We start from the raw sequence: 23,785 nt of genomic DNA on the forward strand, positions 1-23,785 counted from the left end.
GGAGAATTCAGTATATATACATATATATATATATATGTGTGGAAATACTTCAAAATATGTTTTCTTGGATGCATCTCAAATATGAGGAATCTTTTATATCACTCCCCTCATTTCTTTTAATCAATATTGACCAATTTTCAAACGTCTGTCCAGGTTTAATGACAATGTATATGCTTATATATACATATGAATGTATCTATATAAAATAGATATGTTTGCATAACAGAAAACATTGATAATTTGTTATCTAACATTTTTAATTATTAGATAATTTGTTATCTAATAATTTCTGTTAGATATCAGAATTATTTCCAACTCCATGCTCCATCTCCACAGGAAATAGCCAAATTTTTTGTTGACTCAAACACTCCAAGACATGGGCAACCTGAAAAAAAAAATTTAACCTGCATCTGAGATTTTCAGTCATATTTATAATTGAGCTCTAAGCCCAACACTTAATTTCCTTTCTTTTTCTAAGCAGTCCCTTCTTAAGATTGAAAACTATGAAAATAGAGAGAGAGGTAGGAGGTTGTAGACCTCCTCGTGTTCCAAGATTCATTTTAATCAAGAAACTAGAAAAGCCAGAAACAAAGGAAAATAATCAAGCAATATACAATTGTAAAGATTTAGCAAAATCAATGATCTTTTGTTCCTCCTCAATGGCCATAGATAACATTCTCAGCAATATCCTGTGAAGTTTTAGAGATGCTAAAGCCCCCACCAGACTGAAATTTAAGTGCATATACCACAGAGTAGTTGTAACCAGACAGTTGATTATGTTGATTCCCGATGTCCTCAGTAGCAGACCATTAGTAGAATGCCCCAAAACCGATTACACACCCCATGGCCCAACCTCAATATGTCATTAAAATACTTCTCTTGAAACTATTTGGGGAGTGGGAGTCTTTGAAGCACCATCTGCTAGGATACCCTGCTTGGTCCTACAATAAACACATGGTTTCACTGAAACCCACAGTCAGTTGATTGACTTCATTACACAGAAGCCAGTAGACCCAAGTTTGGTTGGGTACCAGTACTGAATATTAAGTAAGTGTATAGAAGGGTGATAAATCACTTTTATTTCAGAAACCAGGTAGATTTCTTGATGTGATTTTTCTGTGTGAAAATTCTTGAGGAATGAAATTTTGCAGGCTTCATGGTTTGGTTACTATTTCTGTAAGCAGCCTGTATTTTAACATGATGCTGTAGTAAACACTGGTTGAATGCTACCCAAGAATTGCTAGGAGACCAGTGACTTTGTGATGTCACAGCTACCCTTCAATTGCTAGGAGACCAGTGATTTTGTGATGTCACAGCTTTTGACTTTCAGAACCACTGTGATGATCTAGAGAGTTTATCTCTGTAGGCCAGCCAAGCAGAATTTGAAGTTGCACTGTGTAAAGTCAGACAAATGAGAAAAGTATCTGAAGAAAGATTGATCTAAGATGGCACATATTTCTTCAGAAATTCAAGATGTTCCTCCAAAAGATGAATCAACTGGTTCAGAAACCTCCATTAGATCTTCTTTGTATGATTGTACACTTACTGGGGACAAGGTTTTGAGATCTATGGTTGAAGAATATGCTTTTCAGGCTTTGTATGAGGAAGTTGTGATAAAAAGGCCACGTTACACATTTTCTGTCTCTGAAACAGATGAGGTGAATGCACCTCTTCCACCTGGATTTCCTCAAAAATTGTGGGCAATAGTTGAAAGTGATCAGTTTGAATCTATTTGGTGGGATGAGAGTGGCACTTGTATAGTGATCAATGAAGAACTCTTCAAGAAAGAAGTCTTGGAGAGAAAGGCACCTTTCAGAGTACTTGAAACCAATAGTATGAAAAGCTTAGTTCGGCAGCTTAACCTATATGGATTTAGTAAGAAGCGACCAACTTTTCAAAGATCTGCTTCACTACCTGACTTTCTGGAAGAAGAAAACAACATCTCTCTTTTGAGCAAGGTATTCCAAAATATTCACTCGTTGGCAATATGTAAGATTAAACCATGTGAATTAGAAAGCATGTTCATAAAACAGAATTAAAAATTGAGATAGCAAATTGTTGAAAAAGTTTAATTTTTTGAAGTTGAGAACATCTGGAGGCTAAAATATTTGATATTTAACAAGCTTTCCTAGCAACTTGAAATCATATACAAGTCCTGAAGCTACTTATTTATGTATATGTATATACATATACATAGATGCATGTATGTGTATGTACTGTATTTACTGTATATGTACCAATCATTTTTAGTTGAGGGACATAATTGTTTCTAACATGTTAGCTGTTAAAACTACTAATGGCTGTGTTTCATTTGATGCTATTTAATTGGTATCATTAAAGGTATACATTGTTATGGTTTAAATGTATTTGTCAGTTTTACCTTGGCTTATAAAGAAATTAAATAATTTTATCCTTTGATTTTAGCTACATATCTACTATAATCCAAATTTCAAAAGAGGCTATCCCCAACTGTTAGTAAGAATGAAAAGGAGAGTTGGGATTAACAATGTGTCTCCAATATCTTCATTAGTTCGAGATTACAAGACGAAGCATGTTAAAGCCAGGGTCAACACAGATGATCATAACTCTGATTTGCTTCCTGAAACTAGTGGAGAGAGTGCATTTTCAGCCTCCACAAGCTTAAGTGTGCCTTTCATACAAAAGCCTTATACCAGCCAGAGAGTCGCTAATACAAGTGCCCTACCTCCGTGTGACTTACCTTCCCCATCATCAATATCAGTTAGACAAACAGAACAGATTGTGGTAGACCAACCTGCTGTTTTAAATCAGGTGAGCATTTTTAATTGGCACTCGTATAGCAGCTACACTCAAGTAAATGGCCACCTTGAGGACATTGCTACTACAACTACGCCTACTTCTCAGAACCCCATCGTTTCTCCATCACAGAGCAGTTATTCTGGACTGATGGTGGAGCCTTCTAAATTTCCAGTTACCTATAGTGATATGTCAGCCCATGACAGTCCTTATCCTAAACAGCAACAGAGAGGCAACTCATGGTCCTCAATGCCAACGACCACTTATACATCTGCCTCCTCTCTTTCAAGTCAACTTATCAAGAGTCATCATTATATGAAAACCATGCTAATTAAAACTGACCTATCAAATAAGTGTCAGATTATGGAGCCTAATGAAGATTAAAATTTACTTTGAAAGATGTCAACAAATACCTATAATTCTTGTAACTGAGCGATAAAATTACTTGTTCATCGTCATAGTTTCATTTGCTTCATTTTCATTTCATAACTTCATTTTCAAACAACGAAGTGGAAATGAGACTTTAGATCGATGTCTGGCTATTTCACTGCACTGTATTATAAACTCCTCTGTTCTGGAAAACTTTTGTTAACTGTCCTGGGTAAATGATACCTGATCTAATGTTTGTAAGCAAGAAAATGAGAGCAAAGGGAAAAGAGGTAATGGATATAAAGTGATTTCTGAAATCATCCCTGCTGAAATGAATGGGTGTCTTAAATAGGATAGCATGGGAGCAGGAAGAGATACAAACAAAATAAAAACACATGCAAATACATTGTATGTACCTTAGTGCATTTACATTTACATTGTAATCTATAAGTTATTGATAAAGTCTTAAGAGGTTAGACAGCAGATTGTTTTCATTACAGAAATTCCTTTTGTACTTGAAAATATAGATATTGTAGCATGTCCAAAACCATGATCACCATTAACCATTACTGTGATACCAAAGATAGCATGATGTAATCAGTGACTAGCCCATAGACAGCACAAGATATGTATTTTACAAGTGGTATTTTACAGGGTCATTTTTGCTCTACTGTCTTAAGGCATGCATTTATTTCCTGACACCAAGATTCCACCCTATATTTCCTAGTGCATGTTTACATGTTGCTTATCTGTTCCCACAGATACAGAATAAATTCCTGGTGGTGACTGTAGCATATCAGCCTGGTTAACAATTTCTTTGAAGACATGATATATATTTTCCTTAGTAATTTCATTATCTTTCTCTTATACTGTGCTTCTGGAGCTACAATCACACAAACTACTTTGTCATGCTAAGCCCCTTCTCACAAGTTTGCCTCAACTCCCTCTTGGGGTTAGAAGGAACTTCTCTGTGACCTCCAAGCTGAGCACAGATATCAGATCTTTCATACGTTTTGGGTCTACCTTCTTTACTTTATGTGTCTTTCACATCAGCTAAAACTTAGAGCCTGCAAATGACACATTTTAAGTACTTGCTGAATATCAATAAAGAAATATAATACCCAACCAAATGCTATACACATTACTCAACAACATCCTATAACCTGCACTGTTATCATAATTGACCTTTCCTACTTACTGAGAAATTTTTCCAAGTTGATAAATATTTATTATATTTACATGAATGTCAAATGTAGGAATTCAAAATTCATTATAAAATGATTGCTGTTCTCATGAAGTTTACAGTCTATAAGAACCCATTCTAAGCATGTTATTTCAGGCCCCAGTTCCCTAAAATTTATAAAGGAATCATTCATTTTAATCAACTAAAAAAGTCATGGAGTAAGCAGGGATCAAAATCAATGGCTGATCATTAATATGATTTACAACAAAATGCTCTGAGCAGAGCTTCTGTTTGTTGGACTATCCAGACTCTCATGAACACTACCTAGAAATCTTGGCAATCTCAGAATTGAGGCCCTTCCTTTAGATAGTTGTGGCAACATTAAACCATGTCCCTGTTTTGGTATGGTAACTCACATAGGACAACACCAAGTTAAGTTCACCGTTCTCATTCTTACAGCTAACAGTGAAATCTCTGGAATATTTGTGTAGGTAAGGGAGTGGTTCACCAAACACACTCTTTTTCTTTTACTGAAAACGTTCATTAAATGTAGGTGAGAATACCATGCTTTAGAGGTAATCGTTTTACAGCACTTTGAAAAGTTATGGAAATTCGTGTCCTCCATTATCATTTCAAGCGCAGAATCCAATGACCTTGGTTTAGATTTCAGGTGTTTTACTGTATAGTCAAATGTGGATGCTTTGAGCAATGTCACTTTAAAGGTGATTCCATCTTCTATTTCAAGGCCATATACTTGAAATATATTCTATTCCTTCTCAGTCCCTTCTACCTTATTTTCATGTTCTGTTTAGAGTGGCAGGTCCTTCTCAGAAAGAACAGGATTAATCCACTTAGTCCTCTGTGATAACTTGGATAAGCATGGATAAGGACATGTTGAAAAGCTACTGTTTTGGTTCCCTCCTGAAAGCATATTATTAACCTGTACTTCAGTTGTCCTACCAATGGAAGCCTGGTTACATGATATATTACCTTGGTGAACAATTCCCATATGGCTTGAACATATCAGTGCCTTTAATTCTCAAAAGCATATAGAGAAAACTGCTCAATACTTTAGGGAAATATTGTACATTATTTCAATTTTATTTCCTTTATGTGTTTATTTTATAATTGGTGCCTAAAATAGTAAAAGTGAAAACAAAAATTTAAGTAATGTAAATACAGAAGATTTGGGCAAGGAGTAGAGAAATTGATGGGAGAAGTTCAGAGGATGAAATTGGATGCTTAAAATATCACACCGAGGAAACCAGATCTCAAAGAGACACGTGCACCCCAATGTTCATAGCAGCACTGTTTATAATAGGCAGGACATGGAAGCAACCTAGATGCCCATCAGCAGACGAAAGGATAAGGAAGCTGTGGTACATATACACCATGGAATATTACTCAGCCATTGAAAAGAATTCATTTGAATCAGTTCTCATGAGATGGATGAAACTGGAGCCCATTATACAGAATGAAGTAAGCCAGAAAGATAAAGAACATTACAGCATACTAACACATATATATGGAATTTAGAAAGATGGTAATGAAAACCCTATATGCAAAACAGAAAAAGAGACACAGATGTACACAACAGACTTTTGGACTCTGTGGGAGAAGGCGAGGTTGGGATGTTTTGAGAGAACAGCATCGAAACATGTATTATATATATATTTATATATATATAACAAGCCAATGTGCAACTGCAGGGCCTAAAGAGGTCAATATGACTTCAATTTTGTTACCCTACACCATTATTTTCATTTTAGCAAATCACAGAATATTGTTACATGCAAAATATTCTAAGATCACATGGGATGCAGAACAAAGGTATATCTTTTATTTTTTTTAATGGGGAATATAGATTATTCGTTTTTATTTTTATTTATTTTTTCTTTATTTTTTTCATTTATTTTTATTAGTTGGAGGCTAATTACTTAAAACACTCTGATTTAATATGTCACTAGAGTGAAATCATTAATCTACAAATTAACTTCCAACATTAAGCCTAGAAAAAAGTAACGAGGAAACTCTGTGCAGTTCATAGGTGTCCTTCACTGAGTTGAGTTTTCTTTTCATTTCCTAAGTGTGTTTTGAGCATATAAGATTGTGACTGTTCATGTGTGTGTGTGTGTGTGTGTGTGTGTGTGTGTGTGTGTGTGCATCAGATTAAGAATGTGTTTGTGAGTATATGTCTGGGTTCTCTTTTGGAAATTTATGTTAGAGATTTTGGATGATGAAATGGCTAATTCCAAAACAGAAAGAGGCACAAATTAAAGTGACTATTTAAAACCCTGCTTTCACATTTCAAAGGGCAAGACAAATGGGTGAGTTGCAAAGGTTGAAAGCATTTCAATAATCACCAAGCTACTGCACCCAAACATAGTTAAAAACTATGGTACTCTCCCAATCAGCCTAGCAGAAGTTGAGTGGGACCTTAGATGTCTATTATGTCTGGCAATAACAAAACACCCACAGGCTAATATGGGAGTACCAGAGAAGCCTAAGTAGATGCCTGGAGTTTGAACCAGGCCTTCTTGTAATAGGATACTACCTTCCTATATGAGGATGCACACTCACCAGTAATGAAGACTATTCTTGGGAATCAAAGAAACTAAGGATGAAATCTGGAATTCTGTTCCCACAGGGTAGAAGCTGCCTTCCCCCTTCCCAAGTGTATCAGAAAAACAATTAAAATAGAAGGAATTTATAAGATCGCCCACATGCTTCTTACATAATACCTTAAATGTCCAAGCCCCACCACACTGCTAATATGATGACTATACAGGACCTCTGGCTTCAACTCTGTGTGGCAATCATCATAAAATAATTTTATGCATATTTGATATGCTCTGATAATGCAGATCCATAAAACCAAAAATCTTGAGATCTGATTCAAAGAGGAAAACTTTGTACTCCCTGTTTTCAGTTTTATGGGGCTTTCACATGCATTCACACACGTCCACAATCCTCAACCTTCATCTGAAGACAAAAAGTGTGACATAAAGAGAAGAGGAATGGTCTATTCCCAGAGAAGGCAAGTGGCAAAATCAAAATGGCTCCGGTCTCCTACCTACATCCATCCTCAGTAATGTAGCACCTTGAAAGCATTCCTAAAGGTGACCAGGATAAACAAGTCAAAGACGCTTCTCGCAGGATTCAGTTCAGTTCAGTCGCTCAGTTGTGTCCTACTCATTGCGACCCCATGAATCACAGCATGACAGGCCTACTTGTTCATCATCAACTCCCGGAGTTTACACAAACTCATGTCCATAGAGTCAATGATGCCATCCAGCCATCTCGTCCTCTGTCGTCCCCTTCTCCTCCTGTCCCCGATCCTTCCTAGCCTCAGGGTCTTTTCCAAAGTGTCAACTCTTCACATGAGGTGACCAAAGTATTGGGATTTCAGCTTCAGCATCAGTCCTTCCAGTGAAAACCCAGGACTGGTCTCCTTTAGGATGGACTGGTTGGATCCCCTTGCAGTCCAAGGGACTCTCAAGAGTCTTCTCCAACACCACAGTTCAAAAGATTACAGAGTTTGATTTAGAAGCTATAAGTTTGTGTAACTCTCACCTCATCCTAAAGATCACATACTATGCCTGTTACCACATCAGAAGATGGCCAGCTGTAGCAGATATCTAGAGACAATGACTGCTTCTGCTAAGACCAAGATTGCAGATTCAAGTGGCAGGTGGGTAAGGTTTCCATCTCAGGATACCACATGACTCCGCAGGAGTTCTCCTTCTCTGGAAAGCTCTCTAAAGACACTGTGAGAAGTACAATTTGAGGGAGGAAAAGAAGGAAACTGACAAGAGCTGTTTTCTTTCTAATTGTCCTGAATCTCACTTATCATCACAGGTACCCTGACAGAGTTACCATGCTCTCCGAACCATCTCCCAAGCACTGCCAATATCAATCTTTTGATGTTGTTCAGTCACTCAGTCTTGTCTGACTCTTTGTGACTCCATGCACAGCAAGAAACCTGGGCTCTCCTCCCCTTCAAACTCATGACCTTTCAGTGAGTGATGCTTTGCAGCCATCTTGCCCTCTGTTGTTCCCTTCTTCTCCTGCCCCCAATAATTCCCAGCATAAATTTCTTTCCAGTGATTTTGCTCTTGGCCTCAGGGGGCCAATATATTGGCTCTTCATGTTCAGCATCAGTCCTTCTGAGAAGAGTCAGAGATTATTTCCTTCTTGCTTTACTAGTTTGAACTCCATGCTCACCACAGAACTCTTATATGTCTTCTCCAGCATGACTGTTGCAAAACATCAATGTTTTGGCACTCAGTTCTTGTGGTCCTGCTCCCTTCTCCATAGGTTACTCCTGAAAATCAACTTTGACTGTTTGGATCTTTTTCAGTAATCTCTCAGCTTCTTTATGTGGTGTCTAGATTGGTCATAGTTTCATCCAAGGGGAAAGTGCCTTTAAGTTTCATGGCTGCAGTCACTTCCCACAGTGATATCAGAGGTGAACAAAGTGAAACCTGTCACTGATTCAATTATATCCCATCGATATATCTCAAAATGACTGGACCAAATTCTATGATCTTATTTTTTGTATTTGTTTGTTTTTATATTGAGTTTTAATCCAGCTTTTCCACTCTCCCCTTTAATCTTCACCAGCAGACTCTTTAGTTTCTAGTGTTTTTCAGCCATTTGTGTGTTGTCCTCTTATTATTTTCTTTTTTGTTGTTGTCCTTTTATAATTAAGGCTATTCATACTGCTCACAGTAATTTTGTTTCCAACTTCAGATTCTTTCAGCAAGTTACTTTCCATGATGTCTTCTGCATAGAAGTTAAATAAGCTGGGTGACAACATAGAGCCTTGATGTATTTCCTTCCCTACTTTGTACTAGTTCACTTTTCCTTCTCCAATTCCAACTGTCGCGTCTTCACCTGCATGCACATTTCCGAGGAAACAGGTACAGTTGTCTGATATTCTTATCTCTTTAAGAATTTTCCACAATTTTTTTGTGACTGACACAGATTAATGGCTTCCCAGTTGGCTCGGATGGTAAGTCATCTGCAGACCCAGTTTCGATCCCTGTGTCTGGAAGATCCCTTGGAGAAGCAAATGATAGGCTACAGTCCATGGGGTCAAAAGAGTCAGATATGACTCATTTACACATGCAGTCTAAGCCATTAACAGAGACAATAAAGCAGATATTGATGACTTCATGGAATCCTCTTGTTTCTTCTATGATCCAAACCCCAATTAAGTTTTACCTATTAAAACTAAATGACTAACTACACCTGCCTCTTTTTGTTGTTTTTGTTTCTATTGTTTTTCTCTGTCTCTCTTTTTCAAGCTATTATCTACAAACTGCTACATTCCTGGACACTTTCCATTTTCTTACATATGAATTAAATCATGCCCATGCCAGCCTCTGACCTTTGATACTCAAAGCAGTTAAGTTTCCAGAGCAGAAATAAGGAATCTGTGCTCTGGGAAAATCTCAGGACAGTTTGACAAATAGCTAGATATTTTCAGGAACTGACTTTTTGAGCCCAATTCCTGTACCATCTCTTATGTGGAAAAGAACTATGTTTCCTCAAGCTAATGACAATTCCTCATTAGCATAAATTTCAGGAAAAATAAATGTGCTTATCTGCATGTTCAAAGTCAATGATATACCAATTATGTGTGTATGTATGTAACCTCCCATCAAACAGATTAATTCATGTCAACTAAACTTTGTCATTTCACTGGCATGCATAAAGGAATTACAGAGCTTGCCTAGAAAGAAAATCAGAAGTTCTGATTTGGCAGAAAACAAGAGGACATTGAGTGCAACTCTTTCCCTGGAAGTATCACAAAGAATCCTTCTACAAAGGTGACAGTTCCTCCAGAGCATCAATGAATATCAACAGAAGACCTTGCTCAACAGCAAGGACTATATGGGAACTAGGCATAACTGGGAAGAATGGAGGGAAGATAGGAGATGGAGGATGAGAGGAATAGAACCAAGCTTGTGTCTTGAGGGGGGAGATGGAAAAGCAGGGAATAGTTTGAGGATTCAGGCAAGTAACCTCACTAAACTTAAATTACTTTTGACTGAAAGGAAGCAAGGTGAATATGCTGAGGAAATATAGTTTGTCTAGAGTGAGAGTCAGAGAATGTGTGGTGTGGTCCTGCATGCCCTAAACTGCAATGCAGGCCAACTAGTGTGCATACAACCTGAAAGATGACACATGGGCTTAGAAAGCCAACCTGGGAGGGAACTGCTTTTGACTATGTGGAGATAGAATGATGGATCTGGGACAACAAAGTGTGTAGAAAGGAATGCCTTTCAACAAATCCAAAACTGACAAGGAAGCGGGACCTTAGGGCTCAGTCACACAGAGCAGGTGGTGACAGAATTGAATTTCCCACTCTTGCCACATGTAAGTTTTCTTAAAATTTTTGCTTATTTGGTGTTTTAAGATTGTTTAAATCATATATATATATATATATGTGTGTGTGTGTGTATATATATACATATATACATATATATTGATTGTGTACTTTGTGTTCCGGATTTCTGTGCCTTTTGTTGATATTGTTTCTTGCCATTTTTGTTTTAATAGGTATACATTTCTATACTAACTGTGACTTTCTCTTGTACTGTGGGACAGCCCTTGTCATTTTTTCAGATTTTTTCCTTTCATTCTTCAGGTGGCACTCTGCTCTGGTGTCCTTTTATGTTGTACAAGTTATTTGGTTAGTCCTACTGTTGATTCTGTGTTTTTCCCAATCATCATTATTGTTTGTGTTATTTTACTTGTAGTTTGATATTGATTTCTTACTATTTGTCTGTCTTCCTTTTTTATTCCTCTGTCTAATCTTTTGCTATGTGTTCTTGAATCTCTGACCAGAAGTTGGGCCTGATCATCTAGGCATTCAACACTGTATCAAGAACCATAGACCACCAAAGAAATCCTGGCTCCAGTGAATATGAATTGGTGAGAGTCTCTATAAAGGCCTCCATCTGAAACTAAAAACCAGTTCTACCCAAAACCCTATCCTATGCAAAGCTGATGACTTACACCACAGAAAAAGCAAGACAGAAACACAAGTCAAATCATTCACAAATGGGCTGGCTAAAGTAAGACTAAACCCATACATACCTGCAAAAGACCGCACTGACATGGTTCCATATAAAAGACAGAAACATCACCTGTGGTCACAAGAATATAGTTGCCAGTCCCTCCCTCTTCAAGGACACACTAGCTACTGGCCCAAACGTATCCACTCACAGCATAGACTGGAAGTGAGTACTACAATGCTGAATCCTGGGAAGAAAAGATCATTAACATAGTAAGCTAAACAAAAGTGAAAACAGTAAAGCGTGTTGCAGGCAAAGAAACAAGATAAAAATGTGTAAGACAGAATTAAAGGGGAAATAGAAAGAAGCAACAAGAGGGAATGTTTTCCTGGACCAAGAGGCTAGTAAGACAGGTGATCCAGAGAATTTTGGATACTGTTTTATGGCCTCGTCCAGTAACAGCACATTGAGTGGCCTTCAACAAAATCTTTGCCAAACCTGAGAATGGACATTCTCAACACCATGAGATAAAATGGTCATGAAATTTCCCCCTCAAAATCATGGTCAAGTTTATGAGCAAAAGGGGCTCTGCCAACTGAAGATTGATACTTACCAAGTGCATCTACAGAGATTAAATCATTGCCACTGCAACTGCTGACTTTCAACGTCCCTGAAAGGCCTTCAGGGTGAAAATCGGGAATGAGGCACTCGGTGCTCTGAGAAAAACTGGCAGAACAGGCCTTCAGACAATTAGATCTTTTCAGGAGATTTTATGAGTCCCAATTCTTGCATCTTCTCATACCTGGAGAAACACTGATGTCATTAATAGTGACATCTGCTTTGGCTATTAAGGAAAATTTTACAATTTAATGCAAAATAGAGTACTCAGCTATGGTTCAGACATCCTAGGAAATAACCAGGTGTTACTATGGGTGAAATTTCAGATTAGATGTTATATTGCTAAACACTTGAGTTTTCTGAGTCGTGTCAGGCTAAGATGCCACCATTCTCAAAACAATGTCTGCCAGAAGCTAGTAACTGCAACCTTACTTTTTATAAAAAACTAGGCAACTTGCCACCTGGCTAAAAGTCTTCCTGAAGTGCCAAGTCCAGACTGGGTTTCAGGCCTATTCTTCTAAAAAGAAAGATTTATTTTGTCTATTAAAATTCCAGTTAGCCCTCCTCCAGCTACTACTAATTGGCTCTGTTACAACAAAATGGAGACCAAGGGATTGAGATTTTAATCATACAAATCTCAGATCTAGGACTTGGAACTCAGGAATACTTCCAATTCAGTCTCTTCTCCAGGCTGAGACAGTCCTATGCCCCATTTTGACAGGAAGTTGTCACAGTCATAGTTTCCCTGTTCCCTAAACTAAAACTGAGCAGGACTCTGTGGGGTGGCAACTCTGCGGTACAGATCTGCTGTGTGTTCTCCATTTCTTATTTGTAGGATACAGGCTTCATTCCGCCTCCTTGAACTTCCCTGAGTTCCAAAGGGTGGGTTCAAATGATTGCTAATCAGGGAAGGGGGTGAATACAGAAACACTGGAGAAACAACCAAATGGCGGTACAGCCTTGAGGCAGGGTCCAAGTTCCTACTCAAAGAAATATGCATAACAATATCTTTTGAGTTCTTCTATAGAACTGGGGCCCCCACCCAGGTGGAGGATGGTAACTTCAGACTAAACACAAGATTCCTGGAGCACAGCTCTGTTGCTTCACCACCAGCCAATCAAAAAAAGAAAGAAAAGAAAAAGTCACAAACCTTGCAGCCCTCACCACAAATTGTCCCCTGTTTCTGGGGACCAGTGATGACCATCCTGTTAGGTCTCCTGTTTGGCCCCTGTCTATTTCCTCTCTGAGAGGCACCAACAGTTTCACACTAAATTGCTGTTATTACAAGAGTGAAAGGTGGTTTCAGATGTGAAACACCCCAACTTAGATCAGGGAGAAAGAGACTTCTGCTCTGCTAGGCAGGCCTATCTCCATGCACAGCAGTAAGAAGTTACAGAAGAAAGAGATCCCTGCCCCAATTCCCTAGAAGTATCTTGAGTATGAAGTCTCTCAGGGAGGAGTTGTTAGGGGAAGCACACTGATTGAAACAGCTCACCCTGGCCAGACACCATAGTAACCATTTCAATGAGTTGCTTTATGACAGGAGATCCTGATAAGGAATATGGAACTAATAAGCCACCACCTACCGGAAGATTTTGGGAAAGGTCAAAAGGAGACACTGCATGTCGGTCCACTTCCCAGAATCCCTCTCGCTAGCATCCATCTTGGCTGAGCGATGCGTGCGTCATGAGGAAAGACTCTGAATTAAAGTGATTGGCCAAAGACCCCCCAGAAACTAATCCCATCATCATAAAACCAAGACTGAGAGCCACACAGCAGAGCAGTTCTCCTGGGTTCCCTCACCCTCCTGCTCTCCACCCAGGTGCCCTTTCCCAATAAAATCTCTTGCTTTATTAGCAGAAATAAATAAATAAATAAAATAAAAATAAAACGTATATATGAAAAACTCTCAGCAAATACTATCCTCAATGGTGAAAATGTGAAAGCATTTCCCCTAAAGTTAGGAACAAGACAAGGGTGTCCACTCTACAACTACTATTCTATGTAGTTTTGGAAGTTTTGGTCAGAGCAGTCAGAGCAGAAAAAGAAATAAAAGGAATCCAGATTGCAAAAGAACTGAAAAATCTCAGTTTGCAGCTGACATGATCCTCTAAATAGAAAACTCTAAAGATTCCACCATAAAATTACTAGAGCTACTCAATGAATATAGTAAAGTTGCAGGATATAAAATTAACTCACAGAAATCCCTTGCATTTCTATACATTAACAATGAGAAAACAGAAAGAGACATTAAGGAAACAATTCCGTTCACCATCGCAACAAAAAGAATAAAATACTTAGGAATAAATCTACCTAAAGAAACAAAAGACCTGTATATAGAAAACTATAAAACAGTGATGAAAGAAATCAAAGAGGACACAAATAGATGGATACATATACCGTGTTCATGGATTTGAACAATCAATATAGTGAAAATGAGTATACTATCCAGAGCAATCAATAGATTCCATGCACTCCCTATCAAGCTACCAATGGTATTTTTCACAGAACTAGAACAAATAAGTTCACAATTCGTATGGAAATACAAAAAACCTCGAATAGCCAAAGCAATCTGGAGAAAGAAGAATGGAACTGGAGGAATCAACCTGCCTGACTTCAGTCTCTACTCCAAAGCCACAGTCATCAAAACAGTGTGGTACTGGCACAAAGACAGAACTATAGATCAATGGAACAGAATAGAAAGCCCAGAGATGAATCCACACACCTATGGACACCTTATCTTTGATAAAGGAGGAAAGAATATTCAATGGAGAAAAGACAACATTTTTAACAAGTGGTGCTGGGGAAAATGGCCAACCACTTGTAAAATAATGAAACTAGAACACTTCCTAACACCATGCACAAAAATAAACTCAAAATGGATTAAACAGCTAAATGTAAGACCAGAAACTATAAAACTCCTAGAGGAAATCATAGGCAAAGCACTCTCCGTCATAAACCACAGCAGGATCCTCTATGACCCACCTCCCAGAATATTGGAAATGAAAGCAAAAATAAACAAATTGGGACCTAATTAAAGCTAAAAGCTTTTGCACAGCAAAGGAAACTATAAGCAAGGTGAAAGACAGACTTCAGAATGGGAGAAAATAATAGCAAATGAATCAACAAAGAATTAATCTTAAAAATATACAAGCAACTCCTCCAGCTCAATTTTAGAAACATAAAAGACCCAATCAAAAAGTGAGCCAAGGAACTAAACAGACATTTGTCCAAAGAAGACATACAGATGGCTAACAAACACATGAAAAGATGCTCAACCTCACTCATTATCAGAGAAATACAAATCGAAACCACAATGACGTACCATTACACGCCAGTCAGAATGGCTGCTATCCAAAAGTCTAGAAGTAAAAATGCTGGAGAGGGTGTGGGGAAAAGGGAACCCTCTTACACTGTTGGTGGGAATGCAAACTAATACAGCCACTACGGAGAACAGTGTGGAGATTCCTTAAAAAACTGGAAATAGAACTGCCATATGACCCAGCAATCCCACTGCTGGGCATACACACTGAGGAAATCAGAGTTGAAAGAGACACGTGTACCCCATTGTTCATTGCAGCACTGTTTATAATAGTCAGGACATGGAAACTACCTAGATGTCTATCAGCACATGAATGGATAAGAAAGCTGTGGTGCATATACACAGTGGAATATTACTCAGTCATTAAAAATAATACATTTGAGTCAGTTCTAATGAGGCAGATGAAGCTGGAGCCTATTATACAGAGTGAAGTAAGGCAGAAAGAAAAACACCAATACAGTATACAAAACACATATATATGGAATTTAGAAAGATGGTAACGATAACCCTGTATGTGAGGCAGAAAGAGAGACAAGGATGTATTGAACAGTCTTTTGGACTCTGTGGGAAAGGTCGAGGGCGGGATTATATGAGAGAACGGCATTGAAACATGTAAATTATCATATGTGAAACGAATCGTCAGTCCAGGTTCGATGCACAATACAGGATGCTCGGGGCTGGTACACTGGGATTACCCAGAGGGATGGGATGCGGAGGGAGGTGCTAGGGGTGTTCAGGATGGGAAACACACATATATACCCATGGCAGATTCAAGTCAATGTATGGCAAAACCAATACAATGCTCTAAGGTAAAATAAATGAATTAATTAATTAAAAAATATATTTACAGGGAAAAATTGGAGGAGCAGACGTAGAAAATAGTCTTATGAACCAGAGCAGAAGGGAGGAGAGGGTGAGATGTATGGAAACATGGGTACAGTGGAAACTTGTGTTACCATATGTAAAATAGATAGCCAATGGTAATTTGCTGTATGGCTCAGGAAAGTCAAACAGGACCTCTGTATCAATCTAAAGGGATTGGATGGGGTAGCAGATGGGAGGGAGATTCAAAAAGGAAGACATAGATGTATATCTATGGATGTTTCATGTTGAGGCTTGACAGAAAAATTGTAATTCTGTAAAACAATGATACTTCATTAAAAATGTTATAAAAATGCTTTTAAGTTTAATTTGGATCCAATTTTATTTATATCCAGAGTATAATTTCTGAGTCATAGGAAGTGTATATTTCATGTGCGAAAAAGAAAGAAAAATAGTGCTAAATCGTGTGTAACTCTCATGATCCTATGAACTCTGGCCTTCCAGGCTCTTCTCTCCATGGGATTCTCTAGGCAAGAATACTGGAGTGGGTTGCCATTTCTTTCTCCAGGGGGGGAAACCAAGGGAAAAGCCAATTCTTCCCTAACCAAGAATTGAACCCAGATCTCCAAAATTGCAGGCAGATACTTTACCAACGGAACTATGCAGGAAGCCATTATATGAGAAAATCTATCCACCATTTTTTATATGTTAAATATCGAGATTTTGTATTTCACTTAAGAAAATCTATCCCCAAATATGAAAGATACAGGATTCTATATTTCATGTTGAAAACATCCATTCAAATTATCTTGTGTGAAATATGGAGAATTTAACTCCACATCAGGACATAATGTTGTATGAAATAGAAAAGTCCATTCGTTCTTGTAGGAAAATTGATGTAAGTTTTTTCAAATATTACATATAGAGGATTCCATATTTCATGATGGAAAATTGACAAAGATTTTCAAGTGACAGTTATAAAAATCTCCATGGTCCTGTTAGAAAATATATAACCATATTTTGAAACATGAAAGAAATAACTATTTATGTCTCATGATAGAATATCTGAATCCAGATTTTCAAAAGTGAAATATAAAAGTGTCATATTTCATGCCATAAGATCTCTGTCCATACTTTCACATGTGGATTAAAGAGTATTTCATGACCTAAAATCTGCACATATATTTTCCTATATAAAATCAATACATCCATCTTTCATGCAGGAATATCTGGCATCAGATATTCCTATGTTCATAATGTTAAGAATGAAACAAAGAAAATTCCCTGTTGTGCCCAAACTCATATTTGAAATATTGAGGGTTCATATTTTCTGTAAGACAAAAAATCTATCCCCTGATTCCAAATATGAAATAAACACTATTCCATACTTCATTTCAAAATCTTTTTCATCACAGTGTAATGAATGCCTATTGAAGCTATCATAGCATATTGAGTAAAATCTGTATCCAAAGTTCATAAAGGGAATATCATGTTGCAGAAGAAAAGAATGATTTTCATTTGCAAGTATAGACAGTTCCATATTTCGTTTCAGGAAATCAGGGCCCAGATGTTCCCACGTGAAATCTAGAGAATTCTGTATTTCTGTAGTAGTATCAGAACTGGGATTTTCATTTGTGAATTACAGATAATTACAAAATTTGTATAGGAAAATCTGTGCCAGGATTTTATATATGACATATGTGAATTGCATAGTTCATAAATTAAATTTAAGGCCATACATTCATATGTGAAATGTAGAATTCTAATTTTCCTACCAGAATATATAGACTCAGAATTCAATATATGGCACTTAGAAAATTCTACACTTCAAAAAAAAAAAAAAAAAAAAAATTCTATACTTCATGTAATTAAATCAGCAACCAAATTGTCATAAGTAAAAAATACAGAGATTTCATACTTAATGGCTGAATAACTATCTTCAGATTATCTTATGGAAATGTATTCCATATTTCATGTCAGAAAATAGTCATTGAGATTTTAATACATGAATACAATGGAAATGATATTTCAAGAGATAAAAATGTACTCAGATTTTCATGGTGAAATATAGAGAGATCCATATTTCTTGTAGGGAAATGTATGTCTAGAATTTCAAATGTTAAATATTGAGAATTCTATATTACATATGGGAAAATCATTTACAAGGTTTTCAAATGTAAAGTGGAAAGAATACCATATGCAAGCATATGTGTCCACATCTGTGTCCACATTTTCAAACATGGAATACACAGCAATCATATTTTCTGTAGGAATCATTGTACCCAGATTTCCATATGGCCAGAGTTTAGAGTAGATTCAGTCTAACTCCACTGCTTTGTTTCAGAAGTAAACAAAGCTAGACATGCTCTTCACTAGTGGAGTTGGAATCTATACTGGCTTTCATCCCATCTGAGTGGACTCATTTTCCTGGTGTGAGATCCAATGGATAAGGTGCCATTATACAGTCTGAATCTGTTCACCCCGAAGGATCTCTGAACACGTGATGTTCTTCTTCTCTTCTGTGTCCTTTTCTTGAGGTTCAAGTCCCAACCTGATTGCTTCTACTCCCTTCCTACATGACTGTGCACATATTTATTCCACCATTGATTGTACAGGGTCTTTCTGACAGCTTCCTTTTTTTTTTTTTTTTTTTTCCAGTGAGTTGCTCCAAAAGCATTCATAGTTTTAATGTGCTTATTGGTGCATTTTCCTCCTCCACAAGCCTCTATGTTTCCATGAATTTGGTTTTATTAGACAACACTACTAACTCCAGTGGCTGAGCAGCGTAGGAGCTGCCAAGAGGAGATACCCCACCCTCAATGTCAGGAGTGGTGGCTGAGAGGAGCTACGTCAGGAGCATGGCCTTGAGGAGTGACCCCACATACAAGTTAAAGAGCAGGGCTTTCACTTTGCTGGAAAAGTAATGAAGAGATGCCCCATGTCCAAGTTAAGAGAAACCCAAGTAAGAAGGTAGGCACCGAGAGAGGGCATCAGAGGGCAGACTGAAACCACAATCACAGACAACTAGTCAATCTGATGACATGGGCCACAGCCTTGTGTAACTCAGTGAAACTAAGCCATGCCGTGTGGGACCACCCAAGAGTACAGGTCATGGTGGAGAGGTCAGAAAGAATGTGGCCCACTGGAGAAGGGAATGGAAAGCCACTTCAGTATTCTTGACTTGAGAGCCCCATGAATAGTATGAAAAGGCCAAAAGAGAGGACATTGAAAAATGAACTCCCCAGGTCTGTAGGTGCCCAATATGCTACTGGAGATCAGTGGAGAACTAACTCCAGAAATATTGAAGGGATGGAGTTAAAGCAAAACAATAGCCAGTTGTGGATGAGACTGGTGATAGAAGTAAGGTCCGATGCCATAAAGAGCAATATGGCATAGGAACCTGAATGTTAGATCAATGAATCAAGGCAAACAGATGGTCAAACAGGAGATGGCATGAGTGAACATGGACATTCTGAGAATCAGTAAAATAAAATGGACAGGAATGGGTGAATTTAAATCAGAAGACCATTATATCTACTATTGTGGGCAGGAATCCCTTAGAAGAAATGGAGTAGCCACAAAATGAATGAAAGAATCAGAAATGCAGTATTTGGAAGCAATGTCAAAAACAGAGAAAGATCTCTGTTCATTTCCAAGTCATCCATTCAATATCATGCTAATCCAAGTCTTTGCCCCAACCAGTAATGATGAAGAAGATGAAGCTGAACAGTTTTATGAAGACCTACAAGACCTTTATAACTAACACATAAAAAGGATGTCCTTTTCATTTTAGGGGACTGGAAAGCAAAAGTAAGAAGCCAAGAAACATGGAGTAACAGAGAAATATGGCCTTGCAGTACTGAATGAAGCAGGGCAAAGGCTCAAAGAGTTTGGCAAGGGAACACACTGGTCATAGCAAACACCCTCATCCAAAAACACAAGAGAAGACTCTACACATGGACATCTCCAGATGGTTAACACAGAAATCAGATTTTATTCTTTGTAGTCAAAGATGGAGAAGCTCTATACAGTCAGCAAAAACAAGTCTGGGAACTAACTGTGGCTCAGATCATGCACTCCGTATGGCCAAATTCAGATTAAAATTCGAGAAAATGGCAAAATCTTTCAGGAAGGCCATAAATCCAATCCCTTATGACTATACAGTGGGAGTGAGAAATAGATTTAAGGGACTAGATTTGATAGACAGAGTGCCTGATGAACTATGGACAGAGGTTCATGACACTGTACAGGAGACAGGGATCAAGATCACCCCCATGGGAAAAAATGCAGAAAAAGCAAAGTGACTGTCTGAAGAGGCCTTACAAACAGCTGTGTAAAGAGGAGACATGAAAAGCAAAGGAGAAAAGGAAAGATAAACCCATTTGAATGCAGCATTCCAAAGAACAGCAAGGAGAGATAAGGAAGCCTTCCTCAGCAATCAATGCAAACAGTTAGAGATACCAAAGGAACATTTCTTGCAAAGATGGGCTAAACAAAGAAGAGAAATTTTGTGGACCTAACAGAAACAGAAGATATTAAGTAGAAGTGGCGAGAATACACAGAAATGAACAAAAGAGATCTTCACCACCCAGATAATCACGATGGTGTGATCACTCACACTCACCTAGAGCCATAGGTCCTGGAATGTGAAGTCAAGTTGGCCTTAGGGAGCATCACTATGGACAAAGCTAGTGAAGGTGATGGGATTCCACTTCAGCTATTGATGATTTTTTAAAAGTGCTGCAGTCAATATGTCAGCAAATTTGGAAATCTCAGCAGTGGCCACAGAACTGAAAAAGGTCAATTTTCATTCCAATCCCAAAGAAAGGCAATGGCAAGGAATGTTCAAACTACCACACAGTTGCACTCTTCTCACACGCTAGTGAATAATGCTCATAATATTCGAAGCCAGGCTTCTGCAATACATGAACCTTGAACATCCAGATGTTCAAGCTGGTTTTAGAAAAGGCAGAGGAACTAGAGATCAAATTGCTAACATATGCTGGATCATCAAAAAAGCAAAGATTTTCAGAAAAAACATCTGTTTATGCTTTACTGACTATGCCAAAGCCTTTGACTGTGTGAATCACAATAAATATGGAAAATTCTGAAGGTATGAGATTGTCATACCACTTTACCTGCCTCTTGAGAAACCCGTATGAAGGTCAGGAAGCAACAGTTATAAGTGTACATGGAACAGCAGACTGGTTCCAAATAGGAAAAGGAGTCCATCAAGGCTGTATATATAGTCACCTGTATTTTGTACATATTCTCATATGTACCATTTGAGAAACGTTGGGCTTGATGAAGCAGAGGCTGGAATCAAGATTGTTGTGAGAAATGTCAATAACCTCAGATATGCAGATGACACTACCCATACGGCAGAAAGTGGTGAAGAACTGAAAAGTCTCTTGTGAGTGAAAGTGAAAGAGGAGAGTGAAAAAGTTGACGTAAAACTCAACATTCAGAAAACTGATTTCATGGCATCCGGTACCATCACTTCATGGCAAATAGACTGGGAAACACAGAGAACAGTGATTGACTTTATTTTTCTGGGCTCCAAAATCACTGCAGATGGTGATTGCAGCCCTGAAATTAAAAGACACTTACTCCTTGTAAGGAAACTTATGACCAACCTAGACAGCATATTAAAAAGCAGATATATTACTTTGCCAACAAAGGCCCATCTCGTCAAGGCTATGGATTTTTCAGTGGTCATGTATGGATGTCAGGTTTGGACTATAAAGAAAGCTGAGCTCTGAAAAATGATACTTCTCAACTGTGGTGTTGGAGATGATTCTTGAGAGTCGCTTGGACTGCAAGGAGTTCCAGCCAGCCCATCCTAAAGGAGATCAGTCCTGGGTATTCATTGGAAGGACTGATGTTGAAACTCCAATACTTTGGCACCTGATGGGAAGAGCTGACACATTTGAAAAGACCTTGATGTTGGGAAAGATTGAGGGCAGGAGGAGAAATGTATGACAGAGGATGAGATGTTTGGATGGCATCACTGACTCAATGGACATGGGTTAGGGTGGACTCCAGGAGTTGGTGATGGACAGGGAGACCTGGGGTGCTGTGGTTCTTGTGGTCACAAAGAGTCAGACATGACTGAGTGATTGAACTGGACAGAACTGAACTAACTATTATATTCAGGAGAACAGCCAGTGTGGATGTATCTCCATTTATAAAGACTCACTGTTTTTCAGGATTTCCTAAAAATGATCTTTCACTAACTTGGGGAGATTTTGGCATGTACTCTCTTGGTTGCCTGATCAACAGATATTAAGGAAATCATACTGGACTGTCATTCCTTGATCATGTCAGCAGGTGGAAGCAGATAGTGTATTGATTCTAAAATTATAGCAGACTTGGCAGAAAAGGTCATAGGAGAAAAAAGAAAGAGGATTGTCTTTGAGTGTAAAAGCTTAAGAATTGCCAAAGAGATCCAACATGGAACTTTGGCAGAGGAAAATAATTTATATTTGAGGATGAAGACTCTGTGTGTGAGAATTCAACCAAGTGAGGTCCTGGATCTTGTTTCCCATCCATTTTGAGAACTCCACACATGGAAGCTCTTTAAGGAGATCCTCTTTAAAAACGTCTTTTTGATGTTCAATAAGCAAGGTATTTTGTATTGAAAGAAATAAATTCTATTTTGTTGAAGAGTCTCTTGCTGAATTTTCTGAGAGTTAAAGTGGTTTCACTTACCAGATCATTAATATCTACTGCTCCCAAGAAAACCAGAATAAACTAAAGAAAGGGTTTCCATGTCTTGAAGAGGAACCTAGTGTAAATGTCAACGATTATGGCAGCAGAGCTGAAAGGCCCAGGAGAAGGTTGAAGAGGGCAGGTGAAATCATTCTACGAGGGGGACAATAATTTACAGTCTAATAATATGTCAATGGATAGATTATTGGAATACCCATTTCTGTGCCTTCCTTAAGGACTAGGTGAACAGCTAAAAGTTTAGCCATCTGGGTTGAGCCTGTAGTACGACCCTTAAGCAGAAGTGATGCCTGACACCAGGTAGAATGCTGCAAATCTCCAGTAAGTTTGCATTGTTTATAATGATGCTGTTGCTACTCATAATTGATGCTGGTATGTCTCATTCTAAATATATTGGCCCGAACTGACTTCACAAATTAAAATAAGAAGGGGAAATATATGCTGGCATCACTACTTGTAGGTTCTCCTACAAGGGTCTGAGGAAGGGAGAAAAATATCCTGCTGAAATTTGGAAATGCTTTAAAAATGAGGTGGTTGTTGTGGTCCAGTCACCAAGTCAAATCTTTGTCATGACTCTTTGCAACCTCATGGACTTGCAGCATTCTACACTTCCCTGTCCTTCACTATGTCCTGGAGTTTGCCCAAAATATCAGATTAGGCCTCTCCTAAAGATACTGTGACATGAAATGAGGATGCCATTGTTGGATGGCCTCACAAACGTGATGGACAAGAGTTTGAGTAGGCTACAGGAGTAAGTAATGGATAGGGAAACCTGGCATGCTGCATCCATGTGGTCGCAAAACTTGGATGTGACTGAGCAACTGAACAAAAAGGTACCATTTCCATTATATCAGCAAGGCAATCTTATACTGAACTTTTGCTGGCAGGCATTTCTAACACTAGACATTGTGGGACATATGCAGGGAGACCAGTGCTGGGTGT

General features: G+C 38.2%; 1 protein-coding gene across 1 annotated transcript; it reads left to right on the forward strand.

Annotated features, from left to right (window-relative positions):
• Positions 1-1,445: 1,445 nt before the first annotated feature.
• LOC133053708 (heat shock transcription factor, Y-linked-like) lies at positions 1,446-3,159 on the forward strand. The gene is made up of 2 exons (XM_061138231.1): positions 1,446-1,958; positions 2,425-3,159. Exons 1-2 carry the CDS (start codon positions 1,446-1,448, stop codon positions 3,157-3,159), a joined length of 1,248 nt encoding a protein of 415 aa, XP_060994214.1.
• Positions 3,160-23,785: the final 20,626 nt, after the last annotated feature.

The sequence above is a fragment of the Dama dama genome, unplaced genomic scaffold, assembly GCF_033118175.1.
Source record: "Dama dama isolate Ldn47 unplaced genomic scaffold, ASM3311817v1 ptg000174l, whole genome shotgun sequence".
In the NCBI taxonomy this organism is placed as follows: domain Eukaryota; kingdom Metazoa; phylum Chordata; class Mammalia; order Artiodactyla; family Cervidae; genus Dama; species Dama dama.